The sequence below is a fragment of the Colias croceus genome, chromosome 10 (assembly GCF_905220415.1).
Source record: "Colias croceus chromosome 10, ilColCroc2.1".
In the NCBI taxonomy this organism is placed as follows: domain Eukaryota; kingdom Metazoa; phylum Arthropoda; class Insecta; order Lepidoptera; family Pieridae; genus Colias; species Colias croceus.
Window position 1 is genome coordinate 9,940,495 of NC_059546.1, and position 24,374 is coordinate 9,964,868.

General features: G+C 31.5%; 2 protein-coding genes across 5 annotated transcripts; one reads left to right on the forward strand and one right to left on the reverse strand.

Moving 5' to 3' along the window:
• On the reverse strand, positions 1 to 24,049 carry LOC123695106 (transmembrane protein 135-like). Of its 4 annotated transcripts, none has more exons than XM_045640827.1 (10): positions 23,991 to 24,049; positions 8,002 to 8,164; positions 6,812 to 6,945; positions 5,396 to 5,522; positions 4,567 to 4,718; positions 4,241 to 4,331; positions 3,433 to 3,585; positions 1,621 to 1,761; positions 836 to 1,002; positions 1 to 249 (listed from the first exon to the last, which is right to left on the reverse strand). In XM_045640827.1, the coding sequence occupies exons 2-10, from the start codon at positions 8,158 to 8,160 to the stop codon at positions 198 to 200; spliced, it is 1,176 nt and encodes a 391-aa protein (XP_045496783.1). In that variant the 5' UTR covers positions 8,161 to 8,164; positions 23,991 to 24,049; the 3' UTR covers positions 1 to 197. The 4 variants fall into 4 exon arrangements, with proteins under 4 accessions (XP_045496783.1, XP_045496782.1, XP_045496784.1 ...); XM_045640826.1 differs by lacking the exon at positions 23,991 to 24,049 and adding an exon at positions 17,558 to 17,746; XM_045640828.1 differs by lacking the exon at positions 23,991 to 24,049 and adding an exon at positions 17,552 to 17,746.
• LOC123695107 lies at positions 14,430 to 15,023 on the forward strand. Its single transcript, XM_045640830.1, has 2 exons — positions 14,430 to 14,475; positions 14,566 to 15,023. The coding sequence occupies exons 1-2, from the start codon at positions 14,454 to 14,456 to the stop codon at positions 14,907 to 14,909; spliced, it is 366 nt and encodes a 121-aa protein (XP_045496786.1). The 5' UTR covers positions 14,430 to 14,453; the 3' UTR covers positions 14,910 to 15,023.
• Positions 24,050 to 24,374: the final 325 nt, after the last annotated feature.

Sequence of the window (24,374 nt, forward strand, 5' to 3'; positions counted from 1 at the left end):
GTTATAAACTGTATGAAGCTATCACTTACCATTTAAACTTCAATATATCTAAACATATTTCGAAGTTATTCAAATACATAATATATTAACATTAAAGCAATATCTTTGATCAGCACCTTTAATTATAAATCTTAATATTATTCTAATTACACTATTAAAGTAAAGCCATTCACCTTAACCTAAGGTTAAAATTATTTTCATAAGGATCTCTTCACTGCTTCTAACATGTTCTTGTAGAGTATTTCAGATCTGAAAAAAATACGCAGAAATTTCACGATTTATTTTAAACACACAGCAAGGTGAAAATTTAATAAATATAACAAACTTTAGCTCGCTTATCTCCCAATATTATAACATATTATATTTTTTACCATTATGTATTGCGACAAACTAAATGGATCTCAGTCAAAAAAAAAAAAAGAGTGTGTGTACTTATGTACACGTGTTAGAAGTTATATTACTTCTTTAGCGTATGGAAAAAATACTAGAATATACAACTTGAACATAGTTATCAATTTTCATACCACCTAGAACTAACTTCATGCTGTTAAATTAAGGTGTCGGTGTGCGCGCGCAAAAATTCACTCTCATCATTTTTCTCCATCGCGCCATATAACACGCATTTTATAAACATAATGCAGAGGTCTTAGTATGATGATATAACTATAGCTTATAACTGTAGCCTTCCTCGTTAAATGGACTATTAAACAGTGAAGCAATATTTATAATCACACCAATCGTTTCCGAGATAATCACGAACAAGCAAACAAACTCTTCAACTTTACATAATATAGTAGTCATATTATATTAAAATTATTATTAGTAAACAACATACCTTCCATTACTAACGCTCTTTATAAGGTTGACTACATAACTGGGACAAACGTCTGGGTGCATGAAACGTGTGTGAAACAAGATCCCTTGACAGACACAGTACATAATAAGAGGAAGAGGAATATTCTCTGGTAATATCTTCTTTTCGTATAGTGTTGTGGAGTAGATCTGAAAATAAAATGCAATTATGAATGAAGGGACATCTCGAATCTTTGACACATACTTAAACGTTGTGATAACATTATATATGTATATGCAAGAGAAGTGAAGAAAAGCATTATCTTGATCACGTATTATTTTCCTATTGTATTTGACGTATTGCTAAATACCTAATGCAGCAGTAAGTAGACCTTAAAGAAATTCCTTTGTAGAATCTTGTATGTTTTATCTAATTATCTTAAAGCATTCTTCTTTGGATTGTTATAGGCTGTTTATTGAACGAGGATTTAAAAACAAATGTTAGAGTTTTAAAACTCGTAAGCAAGCTGAGGATATACCTAAACCTGCTTTCGATGCTGTTAACAAATGAACGACTTAAACTGAAAAGTCGACTGAAAAATGGTAGGCACATAGATTATGATGACTCACATCTATTATTTATGTTTAAGTAAATAAGTAAGAAATTAATTGACTATAGATTATAAGTTTTTTTTTATTGCGCTTGACCACAATCTCGCCTGATGTTAAGCTAAGATGTGGTCTAAGATGGTACGCCCTTTCCTAGAAGGTATCTGTTCACTCAACGCTTGAAGAATTAATAAGCTTTATAAGCTAAGTAATGATTACCTTGAACGCTCCCGTTAATGCTGCGATCGCGAATCCAAGGTTCGGCTTGAATAGAAACGATAAACCTGCGATGTATCCAGCTGGTAATGCGTACATTGCTGAGTCATAACCGCGCTTACGGCACAGGTAGCAGATGACAGCCTGTAATGGATAACGAACATGTTAAGTATGTCATATAAAAAGTGTTACCTAGGACGATTACGAGCCAATGTGCTGACTGTGGAATTGTTTTTTTACCTACTAAACTAAGTAAAAAAAATCGTGTGGATCGAGCACACGTGTCAGAAGTGAAACTTCTTTGGCAAGATTCAAAGATACCAAAATCGCCTTACGCCATGACGCGAACTTGAAATTTTACTCTCAACGCACCTAAAGAAATTTTACTTCAAAAAAATCCTAATCAGAGAAAAAAATGTCTATCCAGAATATACTCGGAATATACTCGGAAATTTTTACGTAAAAATATCTTTATGTTTAAGTTTCAAATAAATCCTTAATAACGTTTTAATTCTAAATAATTTTTTACACATGAAAGCCTTCAAAAATAGTCCTTGACAAACAACGCTCTTAATATACCGACCATCTCATACTCATACTCATAGTACCTACATAATGGCATATTACATCAAAAGACCACGCTGTAAGCTTACTACGATATTATTTTGTACAAGAACAGATGTGTACTGTAATGTACTGTCTCTTAGGACCTCATAAATATATTTCACACGATAGCAGCCTCTCAAAATGTATTTTAAAGGAAATATTGCTTTAATATCATTTTAATAGACGGCGATATTTATTTTTCAGTAGCCTTTTAAATATAATAAGTATGGTAAAAATATATGCATTGTATCTACTAGTTTAGTTTCGTAATTTGTATATCTTGGCTCCTAATTTAAGACCTGTCTCAGGATGACCCAAACAGCTCAGGATCTATTCTATTCCTCCAAATTACCAACTATTAACTAAAGTGCATTTCCAACCATATTATATAAAATTCTTAAGGCCGGTTGCAGAGCTTCACCGATCATCAGTGCGTACGTCAGTCGCGCTTGTCATATGTATAGAAATTCATAAAATCGTTCATAGCTAGACCGTCCATACGCACGCGTATTTCCATACATATAACAAGCGCGACTGACGTACGCTCTGATGGTCGGTGAAGCTCCATACGCACGCGTATTTTCATACATATGACAAGCGCGACTGACGTACGCACTGATGGTCGGTGAAGCTCTGCAACCGGCCTACAGTGAATTATTTCTACATTTGACCACCGTCATCTAGATCTGACAGCCGTCATCTACATCTGACAGCCGTCATCTACATCTAACAGCCGTCACCTACATCAGACATTCGTTATAATATGTATAGGTATAGTATTATTTATTAGATAAGATTTGAAATTAATATCGATGCAACGATGGTTTAATATTATTTGTTATGTTTAACGGTGTATTTACATCAAACGAACATAGAGCTAGCTAGAGCAAGAGCATTCTTTCATGATCTTTTTCTTCTTCTTCTTCTTTTTCTTCTTTCTTTCTTTCTTTCAGTATAATCAATGTTGTTCAGTTTTAAAACATAGCAAAGAATCTTTTTGAACGCACTAAAAACAACGAACGCTATATTATGCCTGTTACTAAAAGAATTTGACATAGTGTACCCCACTATTAGTGGGGTAAGAATGCGCATTCGCTCTTTAGATGTAAGTACACCGTTACATTACACGGGGGAAGGTATGGAAGGAAATCAAGTGATTATTAATTTAGTTAGAGACAAGAAGAACAGCTAAACAGAATAGTATCGTACTCTGTAGATACCGATATAGCTTCCGAAGAACATGGCCATTTTGAAGTGTCTGCCACGAATACTCGATAGAGCCTTCAAGGGGTTCCCGAGCCGTGGTAGTACAGTCTTAGCCAACGTTAGTGCTAAACCAGCGCCGAAATAGATTGATGTACCCTGGAATAATATAAATTAATAGACAAATTAATAAAAAGAATAAATTTTCATGAATGAACAAATCTGACAAAAACATTACAATAAGACTTTAAATGAAAACGGTAAATGAAAAAGCATTAAGTCATGAATAGAAAGAATAACTTTTAGCGACAACACAATTAAGTATCCACTAGAATTAAAATTAACATAACTGAAGAAAATATCTAAGTGAAAATGCGTTAAAATAAACAACTGTAAAAAACGCCAATCACAAATCGAACAAAATTGGGATCAGTTTCCGAACAAACAGCATTTTAATTCAAGCAAGTATATAATCTACACTAATATTATAAAGAGGAAAACTTTGTTTGTTTGTTTGTTTGTTTGATTGTAATGAATAGGCTCATAAACTAATGGACCGATTTTAAAAATTCTTTCACCATTCGAAAGCTACATTATCCACGAGTAATATAAGCTAGGTTTTATCCAGGAAATCCCACGGGAACGGGACCTATGCGGGTTTTTCTTAGAAAACGCGGGCGAAGCCGCAGGCGGAAAGCTAGTTATAAATATAAGTATATAATTTCTATTTTATTTATTAATTTTAAGTATATAATATTATAACAGTGGCTTATTAAAATATTCTTGTAACCTAAGAATCACATACGAAATTTACCTTAAAAATATACTTCAAACAGGGCCCATTGTGAGGACACACGTTCTTGGAATCGTCCGTTTTTCTTCGCACTTTCTCCGGTGTAAATAACCTAGAAATAATATTATCAATGTTAAATATAAAGATTTTAGTAAAAAAATAAAATTTTGTCCTTTCAGGAATTAATAAAATATATATATTATAGAGATATAGCACTCTACAATCTACATCTTTTTTTTTTCAATTATTTCTTTGGAATTATCAAAGTGCAGCAAAAACCATAACAAAGCTGATGAAATTACTCTTATTTTTATCACAGATAATAATATATTAATTTGAATTCTTACCATAATAAGGGTGTTCTCTTCTCCTTGTCTCCCTCTAATCGCATGAGATAGAAGAGGATAGAACTACCCAACATGAACAAAAATGTTTGCTTCGATTTTGTTAGCGCCAAAAATCCTGAACGGTGTAGTGATTGTAACCAGTATTCAATTACCTTTAAAAACATATTAATCTATATTTAAAAAACTCAAAGGTGACTGATACTTATAGTAATCTATCAACGCACAGCCCAAACCACTGCAAGTATCGGGCTGAAATTTGGCATGCAGGTAGTTGTCATAACGTCGTAGGCGTCCCTCTAAGAAAGGATTTTAGAAAATTCATTCAAAAGGGGTAAAATAGGCGATGAAAACTTATACCATGAAAATTTATCTTTTCCACGCAAGCGAAGCTGCGGGCAATAGCTAGTATAAATATAAAATAGTAATTTGGTATTAAATAAATTAGTTATAATGAGAATGAATACATCATGTTCGAGGAACTAATAATTTTTATATAAGCCAAGTATTGTTTCGTTCGAAAAATTTTGTGTACCTAACTGGAAACTACTATTTAGAGAATCAGACGACCAAGCGTTACTAGTTTAAATAAAATTTAATTCAACGTTAAAAAAAAATTAAATAAAAAAAAATTAAGTCAACGTAACATCAATCAGTGTTTACTTAAAAGTAAACAATACAAAATTGCCCTTTTCCAAAAAAAAAAACAATCATTAAAATGCAAAACAAAGCCTTAATTATAAAATAAAATCCTCTCCTAATTACTGAAAATTCTAAAATTAAGCAAGCAATGAGGAATTAATTTGAGGAAAATAATCTTGAAAATACGAACCAAGTTACTGAATAAGTTGATAACGAGGCCTCTTCGCGAAGGGGGTTCTAATAATATAAATATCCCATTAATCATATTGGGAATCATCAAGTAGGTGTAATAGGTGAATTTTCTACCCAATAGTAACCTGAAAATAATATAATTATATTAATCAGAGCCAGATTCATGGGTATTTCTAAATGTATTAAGTGTGTAGTAAATCAGAGAGTGTTCCTTAAACAATTTTAAAGTTAAATTTGTTGTACCTATCTAATATATAAAAATCAATGCCACTTTTCGTTGTAATTCCATAACTCGAGAACGGCTGAACCGATTTCGATAATTCTTTTTTTATTATATTCCTTGAAGTACGAGGATGGTTCTTATGTAGAGAAAACGTTAATATGTACCACGGGCGAAGCCGGGGCGGACCGCTAGTTATCTATAGAAACTGATTTCTAGATGGTATTTTTTATTACGTAACTATGTACGTAATAAAAAATACCATCTATTAGCACATATATTATTATATCGATTGTTAATATGAATCGAAAAAAGAAGTCAGATTAGTTGAAAGAGTTAAGTATAATGTCGTGGTTATTATGTCAGTTATTATTCATAATTAATAAAACATAAGTACCAAACATCGTGACAATATTTATGTAAAAAAAAAACAAAAATACTGACTATTAAAAATAATTAATATTCACAACCAACCTTAACGTCACATATTTTGATATTTATAGGTAGAGAGAAATTAATTTAACTCGTTTTGTGAAGTAAAATGTAGTAATAATTTTGGATATAACAAAATATTGATTAATCTTTACTGTTATTTTATGTTTTATATCTTAATATATAATATAAATCTCGTGTCACAATGTTTGTCCTCAATGGACTCCTAAACCACTTAACCGATTATAATAAAATTCGCACACCATGTGCAGTTCGATCCAACTTGAGAGATAGGATAGGTTTTATCCCGGAAATCCCTTGGAAACGGGAACTATGCGGGTTTTTCTTTGAAAACGCGGGCGAAGCCGCGGGCGGAAAGCTAGTTATATATAATATATAAATCTCGTGTCACAGTGTTTGTCCTCAATGGACTCCTAAACCACTTAACCGATTATAAGGATAGTTTAAACATGTAGGTACCACGGGCGAAGCCGGGGCGGACCACTAGTGTTAATGTATGTTTTTTATAGATATTAATTTTTAGTGCGGATAGCGACCTTTGTGTTTTTATGTATTTGGATTTATACTATATTTATTACCTTATTTTAACTACGTTGAATTAATTATTAACACGGGTAATATTAACAAAAAACCAGCGGCCAAAATAACTTTTACCATTCAGCCATTGTCTAGTCTAGGCCATATTATTGTTATTCCATAGTCTGTTATTCCATAAATATATGAATAAATGACGTACCTTACCTAAGTAAGCAGCCAAGTGACACACATGTTCCGCTTATGAGAGACCCTAGAAGGGTTGACCTGAGATAGTATTCTAGAGCTTTCTTTAGTTCCTCTTTTTGTAGTATTTTCTTGCCACGTATTAAGTTTTGTGCCTGAAAATTAAATAAATGTTATATTATATGAAATTCTCGTGATGCGGTGTTTATACTTAAACACCACCAAAACGGCTCTACCGATTCTCAAGAAATTTTGTGTGCGTGTAGGTCTGAGAATCGGACATCATCTATTTTTTTAAACCCTTCAGTGATAAGAGTAAAGGAGAACAACGTTTGTCGGTACATCTAGTATAATATAAAATAGTATGAGTGTAATATTTCAGAATTTTCGAGACTCTACATAATAACTACATATTATAAATTTTACATTAAAGTTTTCATTATATAATATGAATAATTCATAACATTATAATATAAACGGTGTTTTAAATTCGTTTTAATATGTATAATTGGGTATTTGAATAAAATTTTTTTTGTGCTAAATGGAAAGATTATATATTAGTTTTATAATAAAACTATTTTTTATTTTTTTTTTTTGCAATAATTCGAAAGTTATTTCAAAATAAAAATTAGTCTTTGAATTCAGTTCCGAAGACACACCGACAACTCCCGAAGCGTCACCCGGACGCGTGTGACGTCATAATGTTAGTTTTCACTCATTGCAGTTGATAGAAAAACGTATACAACTATAACATTTTGACGTCACATCTATGGTGACCAGCCATGGCGCGTTGAGTCACGTGATTTTAATCTAAATTTCATCAATTTTTCATTGCTTATAATTAATTGAAAAAAAATTTTTTTGGAGTTTTCTGCATTAAATATTGTAGAGGGGTTGAGAACTCAAAGACGATACTGATCGTAATGATTTTATTTTGCACACGATATCCGCTCTGATTATGAAAAAGAATGCGCCGCGCCGGCCTGTACACAATATGATATATATAAACTCTATGCATGTCTCCCATAATATCAATATTCTTTATAATAATAAAGTTTTAGAATACATAAAAAAAATCAATAATTTTTTTATTATTCAAATACCCAATTATTTGACTTTAAAGCTTTATGAGCTTTCACAGATTTAAAACAAAATCTGTAAAGTGGTTGGATTTATAGTTGGTAATTGGTATTATCGGATTTATTATTTACCAAATGTATAATTGCATAGAACCGAGCGCTGCCAATCAATGAATCTTTGTATGTCTGTATGGATGAAGACCAGCAACTCCTGTCCCACGGGTGAAGAATCACACTGCAGTGGAGGTCGCTGCAGGCGCTCTCAAACATGTGCTTGCTTATTTCAGCCATTGCTCTGTTAAAAATTAAGTATATTATTTAATACGAATACATAATAAAATATGGCTGTGAACGTGCTGTTTAATGAATATAACTGTATGAAAAAAGCATTTAATCTATTGTCTAGGTAACTCTAATTTTCTGAGATAACGTTGGGTTTTCTGTAAGCTTTCTCAATATTTATCCTACTCCAATAAAAGTCTAATTAGTCATAACCATCTCATTTACTTACTAAACAATGTATAAAGAATTAGAGTATTTCCCTCAATTTTTTTTTTCCAAAATACCCACACTCTACACAAAACAAAAATAATACGTAAACGTGTTATGCCAAAATGCACACAAACCACTGACCCAGTTGAAACGCTAACACACTTGCACCTACATCTTCATTAGTTTCAATTACATTGATGGAACTCATCTCGACCTATCTTATTCTCTAACAAACTACTGCCCACGCTGCGAATTCTTTATGGTGCATTTACACATTAGTGCGAATAGCGAGGTGAGGTCGCTACAGAGCGAGCAGCCTCGCGAAGCAATTGATGCGCTAAAAAGCTCGATCAGTGTAGATATGGCTTGTTCCAAAAAGCGTGTGTGACGTCATTATCCTCGGCCGATCCATTTCCACACTGACCAAACTGCTTCGCAAGACTGAAAATCCGCCTAATAAAGAACACGCATATGTAAACAATGCACTTGTTATTCGCATTGAAATTCACGTATACGCGTTAAGAGCAGTTTTTCGGACATAATCAAAGAGCACTAATTGCAAAAACGAACTTACTAAACATTTTTACATTACGGCTTACAGGTGTAAGCAGTTGTTCATAACAATACTCCTATACGAATTTTTCGTCGTGTGTGAAGGCGAATTGCGAACATGAATGTGTAAATGCACCATTATAGGCCACACTTTATTCTTAGCCACGTTTGCTTTTATACTTTTAATGGACGCTTAGAACCCTTTCATAGACTTTTCAAGCTTATTTTTATAATTTTGTTAGAGATGTTAGTTATTGTTATCAGATAAATCGGAATAATTTTCTTGTAATAATAAGCCGATTAAAATTAAATTTATTACGTATATAATTGTGGAAGTAAAGTACAGTAATTGTGGAAGTTAAAACATTAATATTATGTAAATTTTTAATACTACAAAAAGTTAAAACAGTGGGGAGTAATATGTACATAATATTTTTGAGCAAAAAAATCTATGGGAGTTGTATGTATGTCTATGTGTGTAGAAAATAAATCAAGTATAGTATAATCACAGACAACAAGAATGAATATAATTCATATTAATTTATGCAAGATAACAATTAAAAACCACGCTTTTGAAAATTTATAGGAGAAGATTAAAACAAAATACATCATTAAACTAGTAAGTAATAAAAAAATTATAAATTTTATTAATTTTGCTTATTAATTAAGCTATTGCATAGCTTCTATCGCGGGCCTTGAGCGCGGGGACCGAATCGAGAAATTCCGTAACGAAAAAAACCTCACGCTCCCCACTCCGATAGGCACGGAGGTGTGGCTTGAAGGCATGCTACAGGCCGGCTACTTTACCGCGGCAGTCCCCGAGTGCCACACGACTTTTTTTTTTAGGTAGATAGGTACTTGTTATAATATCCGAACAAATTATCAAAATATAGTGATATACAACTTATTTTTATAAAAAAATATAATGTGTTTTTACACGTCATATTTTTTTTAATTAATTCCATTGTTAGTCTTGTAATTAAATGCTAAGAAAATATCCCACGAAAGGTTAATCAGTGACACCATCACCGGGTCAGTTAAGTTTGTGGCACTGTGCATTGTACGAAGTATTATTTCTTTTTTTTTATTACATTTATTTTCCAATATAATAATTGATTTATTAACTAATCACAAAAATGTAATTAGGTATATGTAGAAAGTCATTATCTACGCTAATATTATAAAGAGGAAAACTTTGTTTGTTTGTTTGATTGATTGTAATGAATAGGCTCATAAACTACTGGACCGATTTTAAAAATTCTTTCACCATTCGAAAGCTACATTATCCACGAGTAACATAGGCTATTTTTATCCCGGAAATCCCACGGGAACGGGAACTATGCGGGTTTTTCTTTGAAAACGCGGGCGAAGCCGCAGGCAGAAAGCTAGTCAAAAATAATAATGTATATTTTATTAACGAAATATTATAAGCCATATTACATTGAAAAATCTTTATTGGATGACTTTATCTATAATATCTTAGATAGTGTTGTTTGTATCGTATTTATTGCATAATCCCTACTATCCCTACTGTAATATTATAAATGCGAAAGTAACTCTGTCTGTCTGTCTGTCTGTTACGCTTTCCCGCTTAAACCTCTCAACCGAGTTTGATGAAATTTGGAACAGACAATCTTTGACCCTGGGAAAGAACATAGGCTACCTTTTATTGCGAAATATGTACCACGGGTGAAGCCGAGGCGGACCACTAGTTTTAAATAAAAAATTTAATAATAATACTGTAATTTTCTGTAGTCAAAGACTATGTTTAAATAATGTTTGATTGGTTTGAAGTATGAAATGTTATCTCTAATCAAATCTTTGTTTGTATTTCTATAGATAAATAATTAATACCTATTAATAGAGTAGTCTAGCAATTGTTGACCGATAGAGGTGACCTTAGATAATTGCGTTTCTCTTATCATTTTATAGGAATTTTGAAAATCACTATCACTACAATATAGTATATAGCAAAGTCGCTTTCCGTGTCTGTCTGAATGTATCTATAAAACTACATAACAGATTTTGATGCGATTTTTTAATTGATAGAGTGATTCTTAAGGAATAATTTTAAGTAAGTATATAATTTCTTAGGCTTTACAAAAAGCGTGCGAAGCCGCGGAGGGAAAGCTAGTAAATTAATATTAAGTTTCAGATTTCGTACCAGATTCGAAGAAGAGAAGATTTCGTCAGTACCAGATTTCGTTCAAACTTTGTAGATTTATTGAGGACCGATGACAATACACTAATTTGATAAAATTTTATATTTTTTAGTTCGGTTTTCTATAAAAAGCGTGTTTTTTAGTTTTTTTAAACTATTATTATTATTGATAATTCATAGTCAATCCCTGGTAAGTAGTTAATTTAAAAAGATGCGGTGAAATAAAGACTGCGGGTAAGTTTAGAAAAGGTAAATAAAATCTTTTGACTTGACTAAAAAGCTAGACTTATTTTAACTTTTTAAACAAATATAAAAAAAAAGATTTTTCAGTTTGTTCAATTTCTTATTAATTTGATAAATTAGTTTATATAATAATTATTTTACTTACGCAAACTAGTTATACTTCCATTATACCAAGAATTTCTGCGAAGGTTATAAATGCAAATTTAATTCCAAGAGAACTACAGCTCTCTTACAAAGTCTGCATAATATAATAAGAATACTTCAATACAAGGATACTTTGTTCAATTACATGAACAAGTATCGACAAATAAAGTACCTATGTTTTTTTTAATATAGATATTTATTTATAGAAGCTGAAATCTACGCTTAAATTCGCATAATAATATAAAGTAAACTGTTGCATAGTAATAGTAAAGTAGCATAATATGTGTTAAGATTATAAAAATATCAATTATAATATTAGTAGGATTAGTAGTATCCTACTAAAATTATGAATGCGAAGGTTTGTGAGGATGTGTGTGTGTGTGTGTGTGTTTGTTACTCTTTCACGCAAATACTACTAAACCGATTAGAATGAAATTTGGCACACATATAGAGGGTAACTTGGATTAACACATAGGATAGGTTTCATCCCGGAAATCCCACGGGAACGGGAACTATGCGGGTTTTTCTTTCAAAACGCGGGTGAAGCCGCGGGCGGAAAGCTAGTTCTTACTATTCCTAAGATAGATATAGGTAAGTGAAGTCCCATGTCCCCTAGTGGGGTAAGGGGCAGATGCATTATACATATATTTCACTGATCGATTTTCTTTAGGGACAAATCAGCTTTCCGTGTCCTACTAGACCGAGGCATTTTTTTTCTTCGTCTCCACCGGAAATCAAACCCAGGATCCCTCGGTGCTACGCTCACGCGTCAACCACTGTACCAAGGAGGCGGTCAAAAAGAAAGATATGTAGTATTTGCTGTATTCTGTTCGTTTGTATAAAACTACTTGAATTTAACAAAGTAAATGACTCAGCAATGATTTTCAATATTTGAATTTTGAAAAAAAATAACGAATTTGTGAAACGGCACAGGTACCTACATCCAAAGAAGATCTCAAAGGAGAGGAGAGGTATACTATATACTGTATTATATATTTATAAAATATATAAAGAGATTTGAGTTTTAATTTACGTGTTTTGTTTTGGAAGAATTGGTTGGCATGGTTATTGGATTTGTTCTTTAGCTTATTGGTACGGAACCCTAGTCGGGATTCCGACTCGAACTTGGCCTATTTATATCTACCATAACAATGCCGTGATAATTTGCTGAGCTGTTTTCAACTTATTTATACATATAAAGCGCAGTTATTTGGATAAAGTAACCAAAAGAAAATAAATGATTATGTACATTCATTATTATGTACTCAAATGCTTTTTCTACACTGTTTGAATCACAGTGGTAAAGAGTAGGAAGAGAGCCGAGAGGAGCAACTCGACCCTCTATCGAGCTATCCTGTGAAATTTAGTTCATATTTTCACCGCGGGACTAAGTGGCGCGGCTTGGCGTGCATATTAAAATTTCGGAGGTTTTTTTTTTGATTTGATTAACGGAACAGGATAAAAAAAACTGTTTTACTTTTATTATAAGTATATGATAGATATTGATAAATTATTGTGCTAGCATAAGTTACAAAAATTAAACAGGTAAGAGTTGGTAAAGAAAATATAGTTTCGTGGAAAGTCTACCAGGTGTCGTTATGGAAATTTTGGAACATTATAAATCGCGCTATCGAAGTTTATTTTTAGGACATTAAAGTAAACGCTATGATAACCTAGGCTGGTGTCAGACTGTCGGATTGTCCTGGAGTCAGGTTAGTTTTAACATGTTATTTGTTATGACGGGTTTGGCACGGAAATCGGAATGTCGTCTGTCGAGTTTGCATCGATATTTACATTTTTTTAAATTTTTGAAGACAACGTTAATTTAACAACGTTGTCAATAAGGTACAATCAATTAACTCAAATTTTCGCATATTTTGCGTATGTGAATTATAATTATTATATTATAGTACATGACCTAGCAGATCTATCCTAGTATTTGACAGAACTTTTTTTTTTACTTTTGTGTCCTCCATTTTATATAGTTTGCATTCCCCTTCAGTTTCTATTTATCAGATAAACTTATCGATTAATGTTATCTCTTATATTCAATAAGCATCCTCAAAGTTCAAATTTCTTTCAAAAATAACAACTCAGATAATAATTTAGACACTTTTCAAGATATTTCCACTCGGTGTCACATAAACACATTTAAATTGAACAAAAAGATTTACAATTTACGTAATTGAGTGCCATTTGCTTACAATGTCAGGTCTAGTGTTAGCTCTTACTGACCTTGAGCTGATTGATATCGTTACATAAACAATAATACAATAGTGATAATTATTTAACTAGCTAACCGCCCGCGGCTTCGTCCGCTTTGTCTAAAAAATAATATACTAAAACCTTCCTATTGAATCAATCTATCTATTAAAAAAATCCTTATCAAAATTCGTTGCATAAAAAGGACATAGGGACAAATAAAGCGACTTTGTTTTGTACTATGTAGTGACAATATTTAATAGAACTGTAGAGAAAACATCATTAAGTTTTTTCAGTCATGTTAAAAAAATGTATGTATTGAAGGTACGATGTTTTTGTTGTTGTTCCAAAGTACAAATTCACAAATATGTATTTAAGGTTAAAGTTATTTATAAATAAAATGTTGTAACTTTAAATATTACCCTTTGTCCTTACAGTTTCTACTGTGTGTGTGTGTGTGCATATTACCATTAAGATGCAAAAACTTATACGTCGTTTTAACTTTACGTACGTACGTTCGTAATTATATTTTCCGACTTCCTTTGAAATAGAGGTTATCGACTCCATTCGGCTTTAGATAAGAAATCTAGCTTTATCAGATAAATCTTCATTAACCCTAGATTACTAACCTTCGTCGATTCGACGACGCGTCACCAAAAAAATCGCGATAACTTTTACGCGCGCGACCGTATGGTTTTCTAATTTCAGCTAATCTCAACCGACCCGTTGCGCTTGCGATGGACGGTAGTGTGTTTTGCGAGGAAGGCCCACACGTGCTGTTCTAGAAACCATGGCTCGTCACATCGACGAAGGTTAGTAGTAACGTGACTTTTTGTACTATTTAGTTAAGTTAAAATTACGTTATTTTCTTTTATAATGGTGCCTATTATTTTATTTTTTAGATAAGATTCATTTTTTATTATTAGAAGTCAAAAGCAATGAGGTAAATTCATCTGCGAGAGAGCCTGAAGACCACATTAAGGCTGATCCAGTGCATGAAATGGAGGATGATGATGAAGTTTCTATTGTAAATGAAGAGCAATTTCCAGATCAAGATTATGAGGCAAGTAGTAATACATCTTCGCAACGTTCAATTGAAGACGCGATACCTAGCACTTCAGCTGACCCTAGCGATTTGATTATAAGACCATCGCGTCCCATTCTTCTTGGGAAAGATAAACACATATGGTCATCAGAACAGTCAAGGTCACAAAGCAGAAGACCTTCAAGGAACATAGATACATAAGACGTAGGCCTGTACACTTTTTTCAAGATATTTTAGATCCTCTTCAATGTTTTTCAGGTATAATTACTGATGACATTACTGATACTCTGCGGGACTCAATCACATAAATTTTAAACATGTCAGGAAAAAGTAATGTGAGTGTTATAAGTGAGACTGAGCAAAGTAATGCTGCTGATGACTCTCCACAGCACAATAAAGAAACATATGTGCTATATGTCCCTCCGTAAAGCAAAGGCAGACTAAAAATAGGTGCACTAAGTACAAAAAATCGTTGTGTGGGGAACACAAACTTTATGTGTGTCACAAATGTTTTAGTTCCTAAGCTATTGTCAAAATTATATTTTTAATTACTTTTTCCGATATTATTTTTGTAATTAATAGTTTATTTCAAGCAATTTGGTGCTATATTTTATATGTATGGAATTTTTCAAAAAATTAAAGAAAGTTCATAAAGCGTGTACACTATGATCTTATTTTGATGATTGTTTGAATTAAAATTTTGTTAAAATAAATATTTTAATATTTCTATACGTAGATTAATACATTTTCCATAAAATAAAAACATAACTACAAATATATTTTTTTAATTAAACCCCTAAATCCCCTCCAATAAACAGCGTAGTCGAAACGACGAAGGTTAGTATTAAACGTCGAAAAATAAGGTTAGTGTTCTAGGGTTAATGCTATTTCACATTTGTTTACATAGTGATTGGGCCTTATTGACCATTTGCTTTACTATGTATGTAATATGTATGGAGAATTAAGTACGAATCTTGTATTTTATGGAAAATCATAAGATTGGCTAAGCTATAATTATACTACATATATAGGCTATCCAAGTGTGCTTTTATTTTTGATGGATAATCTATTCAAATGCGCAGAAAATCGTATTAATTCGTAATAAGTCTCATAATATGTGGATACTGTATGTACCTATATATTATGCAAAAAAATACGTGGGACATTTCACGCAAGGTCATTTACTTTTTGCTTTTGAGTAATAATTCCGCCTTTTAGTAGTGTGTGCCGTGTGATTGTTAATTATAGTTTATGTACAATAAAGAATAAATAAATATAAATTTAGGTACTTACCTTGGGAGTTGTTGAGTTTTTACTATGGGATAGAGTGAGCAAAAGTTATTTTAAGTATTCTAGAAAATAATTAATTTAATTTTAATTCACTTTACGATGCAACATAATATTATTTTTTTTTACAATAAACATATTTGTTAACCATAGACTATTAAGACATAATATAATATAAAATATTATATAGACCCAAAAAAATGCAATCCTCATTTTACAACATTTATTCAGTTTCTTGGCCACCAATTAAATAGAGTCGTTGTCAGCTTATAAAATTATCGATATTAATCAAAATATTTCGAATATTGAAATTGATTTTTTTGGTTTTATGGCATTCAAATGCTTTATAAATATAAATTTATAAAGAATGTAAAAAATTTGATCATGAATCGGGACTCGAACCCGCATCCTTTCGCGCCATTCCGGGGCGGATGCCTGACCAACTCGGCCACTCGCCGCGCCGCTCTGGCGGGTCACGACTCACGAGTGATCGATTTTTTTCTATTATTTATAAATTAATATTTCGAAAAATTTTATGACATAATAACACGATAATCAATTTCCTCTGAAACGATAAAAAGCAAAACAAAGGAAGAGATAATGCCATGGGGGAATAACCTTTCATCAAAATATCAGATAAAGGGATTACATCGTACGGAATAACTACTGTATTGCATTTATTGACAACATGACTGCATGTAAATAATACCAAAGACTAAAAACATGTTTTCTAGAATGTAAACAAGACGAAAACCCGATTGAAACACATTTCAATTTCTTAATTTTTGCAATCCATACTAAAATATTATAAATGCGAAAGTAACTCTGTCTGTCTGTCTGTTACTCAATCACACCTAAACTACTAAACCAATTTTCATGAAATTTGGAAATGAGATATTTTGATACCCGAGAAAGGACATAGGCTACTTTTTATCCCGGGAAAATGACGCAATCCCGGAAATCCCACGGGAACGGGAACTATGCGGGTTTTTCTTTGACTGCGCGTGCGAAAGCGCTGGCGGAAATCTAGTCTTCGATATTCTCTTAAATGAGTATGTGATTTTGTTTAATGTTTAAATGACACCTGAGCTAAACATTACCAGCCAGTATAATCAGATCCTTCTGTTATAAGAATGTATTATAGACACAAATATTATTAATTTTTATTGTGACTCTACATTAGCGTAGTACGACGATGGATATTTCTCTCTGCATCATTTTACATAATGTACTTTTTACAACTATATTTAAAATTAATAGAAATATTTTTATTGCATTTGCTTATTAAATACCTCTATATATATATTTAATACGTATCTTGGTTTTCCGGATTCTTTCTTTCCCTTTGCGTAAAATTAAATCTATTAGAATAAAAACATAAACTCTTAACTTGTAGAGGAATTTCAAATAATACACACATCTTAAATATGCTCTCTCCCTTCTTTTGAAATCAGTTACTAATTACTTCCTAGATCAAAAATACACTATCATATACATCACAAATAAAACAACACATTTATTATACCTAAATAACTACATAAACCAAATTAAATTACCTGTACCTTATCTAAACCTATCCCAGAGCCGTAAAATCTCTCCCTCCTTATAAATCTTCTCTTTTCTCCTTTCAACAACAAAACAAAACACCTTTTTCATAACAGAAATCACAACCTAATTACTCGAATGATGCGCGCGCGGCCTCTCATAGCGAGCTACTAATTGAACTCTAGCCGTGACTGCGCGCGCGCATTGTAGCGTATTTGAGCCAATATAACAACAATATTTACTGCCAATCGTTTATTATTTGTAATTGATTTGTGAGAGTTTAATAACATGTTTATTGACAATAAAATTATTTGTGTGATTGTCAATTTATATAAAAACTAGCTTTCCGCCCGCGGCTTCCCCCGCGGTTTAAAAGAAAAACCCGTTCCCGTAGGATTTCCGGGATAAAACCTATCCTATGTCCTTTCTCGGGTATCAAAATATCTCTAAATAACAAATTTCATGCAAATTGGTTCAGTAGTAAAGGCGTGATTGAGTAACAGACAGACAGACAGAGTTACTTTCGCATTTATAATATTAGTATGGATGTTCGACTACAGATAGTTTTTCTTTGCTACGGTTTTGGCCTATAGCATCCTATCCACTCCCTTATGTATATAATATGCTGTGAAGTATAATTCTGAGATCAGAATTTTTCCCATACTTATTCCTCCTTACATAATAATATTTAATATAATATGAACTTCCATATTTATAATATTATTATTTCCTTCAAAGTACATGAGCATTAATTATTTCGTTATGTTCATGTCGACCTTTTCAATCTGTAGGTAAATTTTAAAAATATTTTTGAAGTGAATCTTTATCGGGGTTGAAAAAAATGTAGTGTAACATTTTTTCGTTACGCGTGACATTTTTCCGTTACGCGCCATCTTTTTCTTATCCCTACCACGCGTGATTCGACGTATTTCTGTAAAGTTGCATACAGTAAATTATTTTTTTTAAAAATAAGGTCATAAAGCAGTTTAACTTCTTACGTGTGTACTCTAGTACACGTACACATTTTTTAAAATATAGAGCCTTAGTTACAAACTGTTTGGATTACATATTTATCCAATAACTAAATCCTTAACAATTGTAAGTTTTTTATTATTTTTATAATATAATGAACTTATATTTATATAAATACCTGGCACGTAAACATTGACCTAGGGTTCATCTCATGAGTTCTGACGTCATAGATACCTCATACGCAATCTCTAATAACTAACTAATGTTCCATTAGCTACGTTCATTATATTGTCTAGTATGTAGTATGTACTATGTATGTCTTTATTTGTAGAATAAATATAATGTTAAATCGATAGTTACATTTTGCATTTTTCGAAAAATAAAGTCGTATATAGTTACATACTTAATACGCAATTTTATAAAAAGTAAAAAAAAAAACGTGTTCGAAACTTGATTTACTTATTTGTTTATCTGTTCACATGATTTTTTTTAATCAAAAAATAATGTCGAAAAAGATCACATTCATTAAATCATACAAATTACTTAAATACCCAATATAAAAACTAAAAAGATTAGCATAAATTATATCCGTTAATCAAACTGGTTAAATGTTAGTTTAATATAAAAATATAATATGCAATGAAATATTAAAACATTATACTAACTGATTGTGTGTTAATTTAGCCCGCGACCTACAGTATATAATTAACTCTTTGATTAGCATAGCTTTGTAGGAAATGAAAAGGCATTACCAGGCTGAATCTAAATAAATATCATTAGTAATTTGTGTGGAGTCAACATAAGGTTAGACAAAACAATTTCTAGTGTCCTTTTTCATATTTTACTAACTCTACAAAAAATCTCTATGGAAGAGTTCATAATATTACCTATTTTGAAATGTAATTCTAAAAAATAAACTATTTTCTAACGCCAATTTCTTCCACTGATAGTTCTTGTAGAAAGTTGTAGAAGTAATTAATTCTGTGTCACTAAAAAAGAACAATGTACTGTGTATCCCAGTAAAAATAAGGAATTGAGTTCGTCTATATGAAATGTTATTAAGTGAAAAGAACTAAAATGAAGCATTCGTCCACTGTATATTTTTGTTTATACTATGGAAATCCTTGTCATACATACTAATAGGTTTTTGTTAAAACTTTTATTGTTCCAGCTATGCAAATTTTTGCAACTGTTTTATTTTCACAAAAAATATCAAAAACATTGGAGCACAATGACATATTCGAGTGAAATAACATTCGTATAATGGAACGTATTTTTCGCAAACAATAGTGCGAAAATATCATAAAATTTTCATTAATTAACCTAAGTAGATACGCTATGTTCTAATTATTCCATATAAAGATATTCTTTCTGATTGTTGTTGAAATTAAGAGTCAAATAAAATTTTTGTGAAATGTTAAAATGTTTTTTTGAAGTGAAACTTCTATAACGGGGTTGGAAAAAAATTTAGTGTAACATTTTTTTTGTTACGCGTGACATTTTTCCGTTACGCGCCATCTTTTTCTTATCCCTAACACGCGTGATTCGACGTATTTCTGTAAAGTGGTATATAGTAAATTATTATTTTTTAAATAAGGTCATAAAGAAGTTTCACTTCTTACGTGTGTACACAAGTACACGCACACATTTTTTTTTGTTTGGTAATAGATGAATTAAAATTTACGTTAATCGATTTTGATAGTATTATTGTAATATTTTATGTTGTATTAAACATTATTGTGTTCCTTAGTTCAAGGCACGTTCGATCGCAAAAAAAAACAACGTAAAAATTACATACAATTTTTTTTGTCGGAGACCAATACATCGAATATATTTTAAGCTCGTAAAAAGAAGTTACGTGATATATTGATATTTTATACGAACATTTTTGTATTGCATTTTTTTATATTTCGAGGATAGTAAATATTAAATTGTCAAGTCAAGTTAATAAAAAAATAAGTTTATTATATCGTACTTTAAAAACCTAAAAACCTTCGCTTCTCTGTTTATCTTTACTCTTTTTATGTGCCTTATTGTAAACAAAACACTACATAATATATTTTAGCGTAGGTTATCATTTGAAAGATAAATTAGTACATGATTATCTAATTTGAAATCACAGTTATCATTAGTCATCAATAATGTATTTAGTAAGCGAATGATTGAGCATATAATTAGTATCAACTATCACTGCAGGATGTGATATTAGTCCGATATAATCAATCAAGAGCTGTGAAAGATAATTTATACATTTTTCTTAATTATGGTGTAATTTCATTGGTCTTCTTTACGAGTATTTAATGCACTGACTGCTAGCCCTGCCTTACCTGGGTTGAATTTGTTTCTTATGAATCATGGGGTAATCAGGTTGTAGAGATGTTCACTGATACTACATACTTAGTATAAAGCAAAAATACTTCCCGCGTCTAACGTAAGTATGATTAGATCTTTAAAACTTCATAACGGATTTTGATGCAGTTTTTTTAATAGATAGAGTAAGTTAAGAGGAAGGTTTTAGTATGTAATTTATTAGATTTTAGGCAAAGCAACCGAAGCTGCGGGTGGAAAGCTAGTTAAAAATATGGGCAAATTAGAACAATCCAGAATTAGATTGGCATTCCAACAAAATTGGCACTAGAACCAATATGAAGCCGACTAGTTCCCTCCAACAATATACTAGGACAAACACGCCTTTTCAATTACAGGGAGTATTGTGGCTTAGCTTTAATTCGCTTAACTTAATCTGAATTAGATTATTTCGAAACTGTACTGTATTAGTATTTGCAATTAAAATAGACTTTCGTACCAATATATTCAAATTGAGCAAATGTTGGCTACAACTGCGAAAGACGAAGATGTATTTAGTTAAATACTAGCTTACCGCCTGCGGCTTTGCCCGTTTTGTCTAAAACCTAATAAATTATATACTAAAACCTTCCTCTTGAATCACTCTATCTATTAAAAAAACCGCATCAAAATCCGTTGCGTAGTTTTAAAGATTTAAGCATACAAAGGGACATAGGGACAGAGAAAGCGACTTTGTTTTATACTATGTAGTGATGTACTAGCTGTCCCGGCAAACGTTGTTCTGCTAACTCTTATCACTTAGGGGTATCAATAATGATCAGATTCTTAGAGACCAATAGGCACAAAAATTTCATGAGAGTTGGTGGAGTATGGTAACTAACATTGTGTCAAGAGAATCTATACTAATCCATACTAATATTATAAATGCGAAAGTAACTCTGTCTGTCTGTCTGTTACTCAATCACGCCTTAACTACTGAACCAATTTGCATGAAATTTGGTAATGAGATATTTTGATACTCGAGAAAGGACATAGGTTTTATCCCGGAAATCCCACAGGAACGAGAACTATGCGGGTTTTTCTTTGACTGCGCGGGCGATGCCGCGGGCGGAAAGCTAGTTATATAATAAAGCTGAAGAGTTTGTTTGTTTAAACGAGATAATCTCAGGAGCTACTATTCCGATTTGAAAAAAATTTTCGGTGTTAGATAGGTAGCCCATTTATCCAGGAAGGCTATAGGCTGAATATCATCACGCTAAGACCAACAGGAGCGGAGCAATGCGGGTGAAACCGCGGGGCGCAGCTAATTTTATATATGTAGAGAAGATAATTAATAATATAATAAAAATATTATTCCTTGTTAATATTAACTACCTATCTCTTTGTTTTAGTGCTTATTCTACACTAATATTATAAAGAGGAAAACTTTGTTTGTTTGTTTTTTTGATTGTTATGAACAGGCTCATAAACTACTGGACCGATTTTGATGAAATTTGGCACAGACAATCTTTAGACCCTGAGAAAGAATATAGGCGAAAGAATATATTATATAAATACCTTTTATTGCGAAATATGTACCACGGGCGAAGCCGGGGCGGACCGCTAGTATATTATATAATGGAAACTCCATGTTTGAGTACCATTTGTTCACGTGGACCAGGTCAATACGAGCGAAACGTTCATGCTCTTTTTTATTTTATTTACAGAATTTTTACCATTAGTATTTAAATTATTGCGTTGTTATTTTTCGAATATTGTACAAGGTAACATGATATATTGTGACTTCAAAAAATTATGATAACTGATTTTTTCGGGTACCTACGAATGTAAAAAAACATTAAAAATTATTAAGAGATTTTATTTTATTACAAAAAGCGTTAAAGAATTAAGTAAGTATTAATACACTTGAGCAATTACTTGACCTTGAATAAAGATTTAAAATTATATTATTATTTATTATTACTCATACATGTACATAATATCTGTTTATAGAACATAGCCTTTGAATTGAAAAGAAAAAGTATTCCTTTTACGTTTTGCATGCCTTGCCTTGTGCAATGTGCATTAACAAAAAGATAAATAAAAATAATTAACTGGATTGATCGAGCCGTTCTCGATTTTTAAGCTTTGCGTTTCGTGTGGCGTTAAAATTCAGGTGCATCATTTTTATTTACATAATTTACTAGCTTTCCGCCCGCGGCTTCGCCCGCGTTTTCAAAGAAAAACCTGTTCCCGTAGGATTTCCGGGATAAAACCTATCCTATGTCCTTTCTCGGGTATCAAAATATCTCTATACCAAATTTCATGCAAATTGGTTCAGTAGTTAAGGCGTGATTGAGTAACAGACAGACACACAGAGTTACTTTCGCATTTATAATATTAGTATGCATTTAGGTATTTGAATAGAGGACAAATATAAGTTAATTTGTAATTCAAACACGCTAAATGTATGTTTGAAAAAAATATATAGCAACAAGTTATTAATAAATTCAAAACAAGGATATTGAAAAAATAGTATACAAATAAAATTAAAAATTACCTAACTACATGATTGTTTATTACTTAAAAATACAACTTTTCACATAATTTGTATGCGTTAAAAAACGCTTACACAACGATTGACACAGGGAAATCCCCAATAGTAGACTTTTATACCCCAATAATAAACTGTTGATAAGAAAAAATGTACAAAACTCTAGCTGCGCCGCGCGGTGTCATCCGCATTACATTCTAAGTGTATTTTTAATTTTTTAATAATTAACAAAACAATTATTGTCCAAATATTTATGACTGATTTCCAAATTTACCAGTCATAAGTAAAATGTTGATATTAGTGATATTAATTACAAAAAAATTGTAAACCTGCGAAGTTCTTTTTTTTTGTGATAATGATCACGTTGCATTTATTTATGTATTTGTTTACCTACATAAATAACACAATTCTTATACTTAAAGTTACATTAAAACTGAATAAATGGATTTTTTGTAATTGAAAATTTTCATATTTTTTATTAAAAAATATTATTAACATTTAGGAAACCATAATTATTGTAAAAAATATTATAATTAATAAAAATAGCGACAACCTCCCCAGTCCTAAAGTCACCAACACTAAAATCTGACAACTACTACTACTATAATATTTTTTTTTTTAATAATAAAATTACTTACCACCAAAATAATTCACACAGACACACACACAACACAACCACTCCTTTTGACGGTATAATTTTGACTGACGGTTAAAATGCTATGTTTTTTGGTTTTTATCATCCTGTTTGACGATTGATAAAAGTTTGAATCACATATGACTCAAACTTCAGGACGTCACTATACATACGTATGAATGAATTATTTTCAAGTGCACCACTCCCAAATTTATACATATAATACTAGATACTAGATATAGATATAAATTACATCGTGTAACACGATTAAATAAAATTATAATTTATGATTAAACAAAACTCCCAATAAAAAATAAAATAAAAAAAATAACCTAACAATTTGGTATTACACAATTAAACTTAATTTCATGAAATTAATATTTTTTAA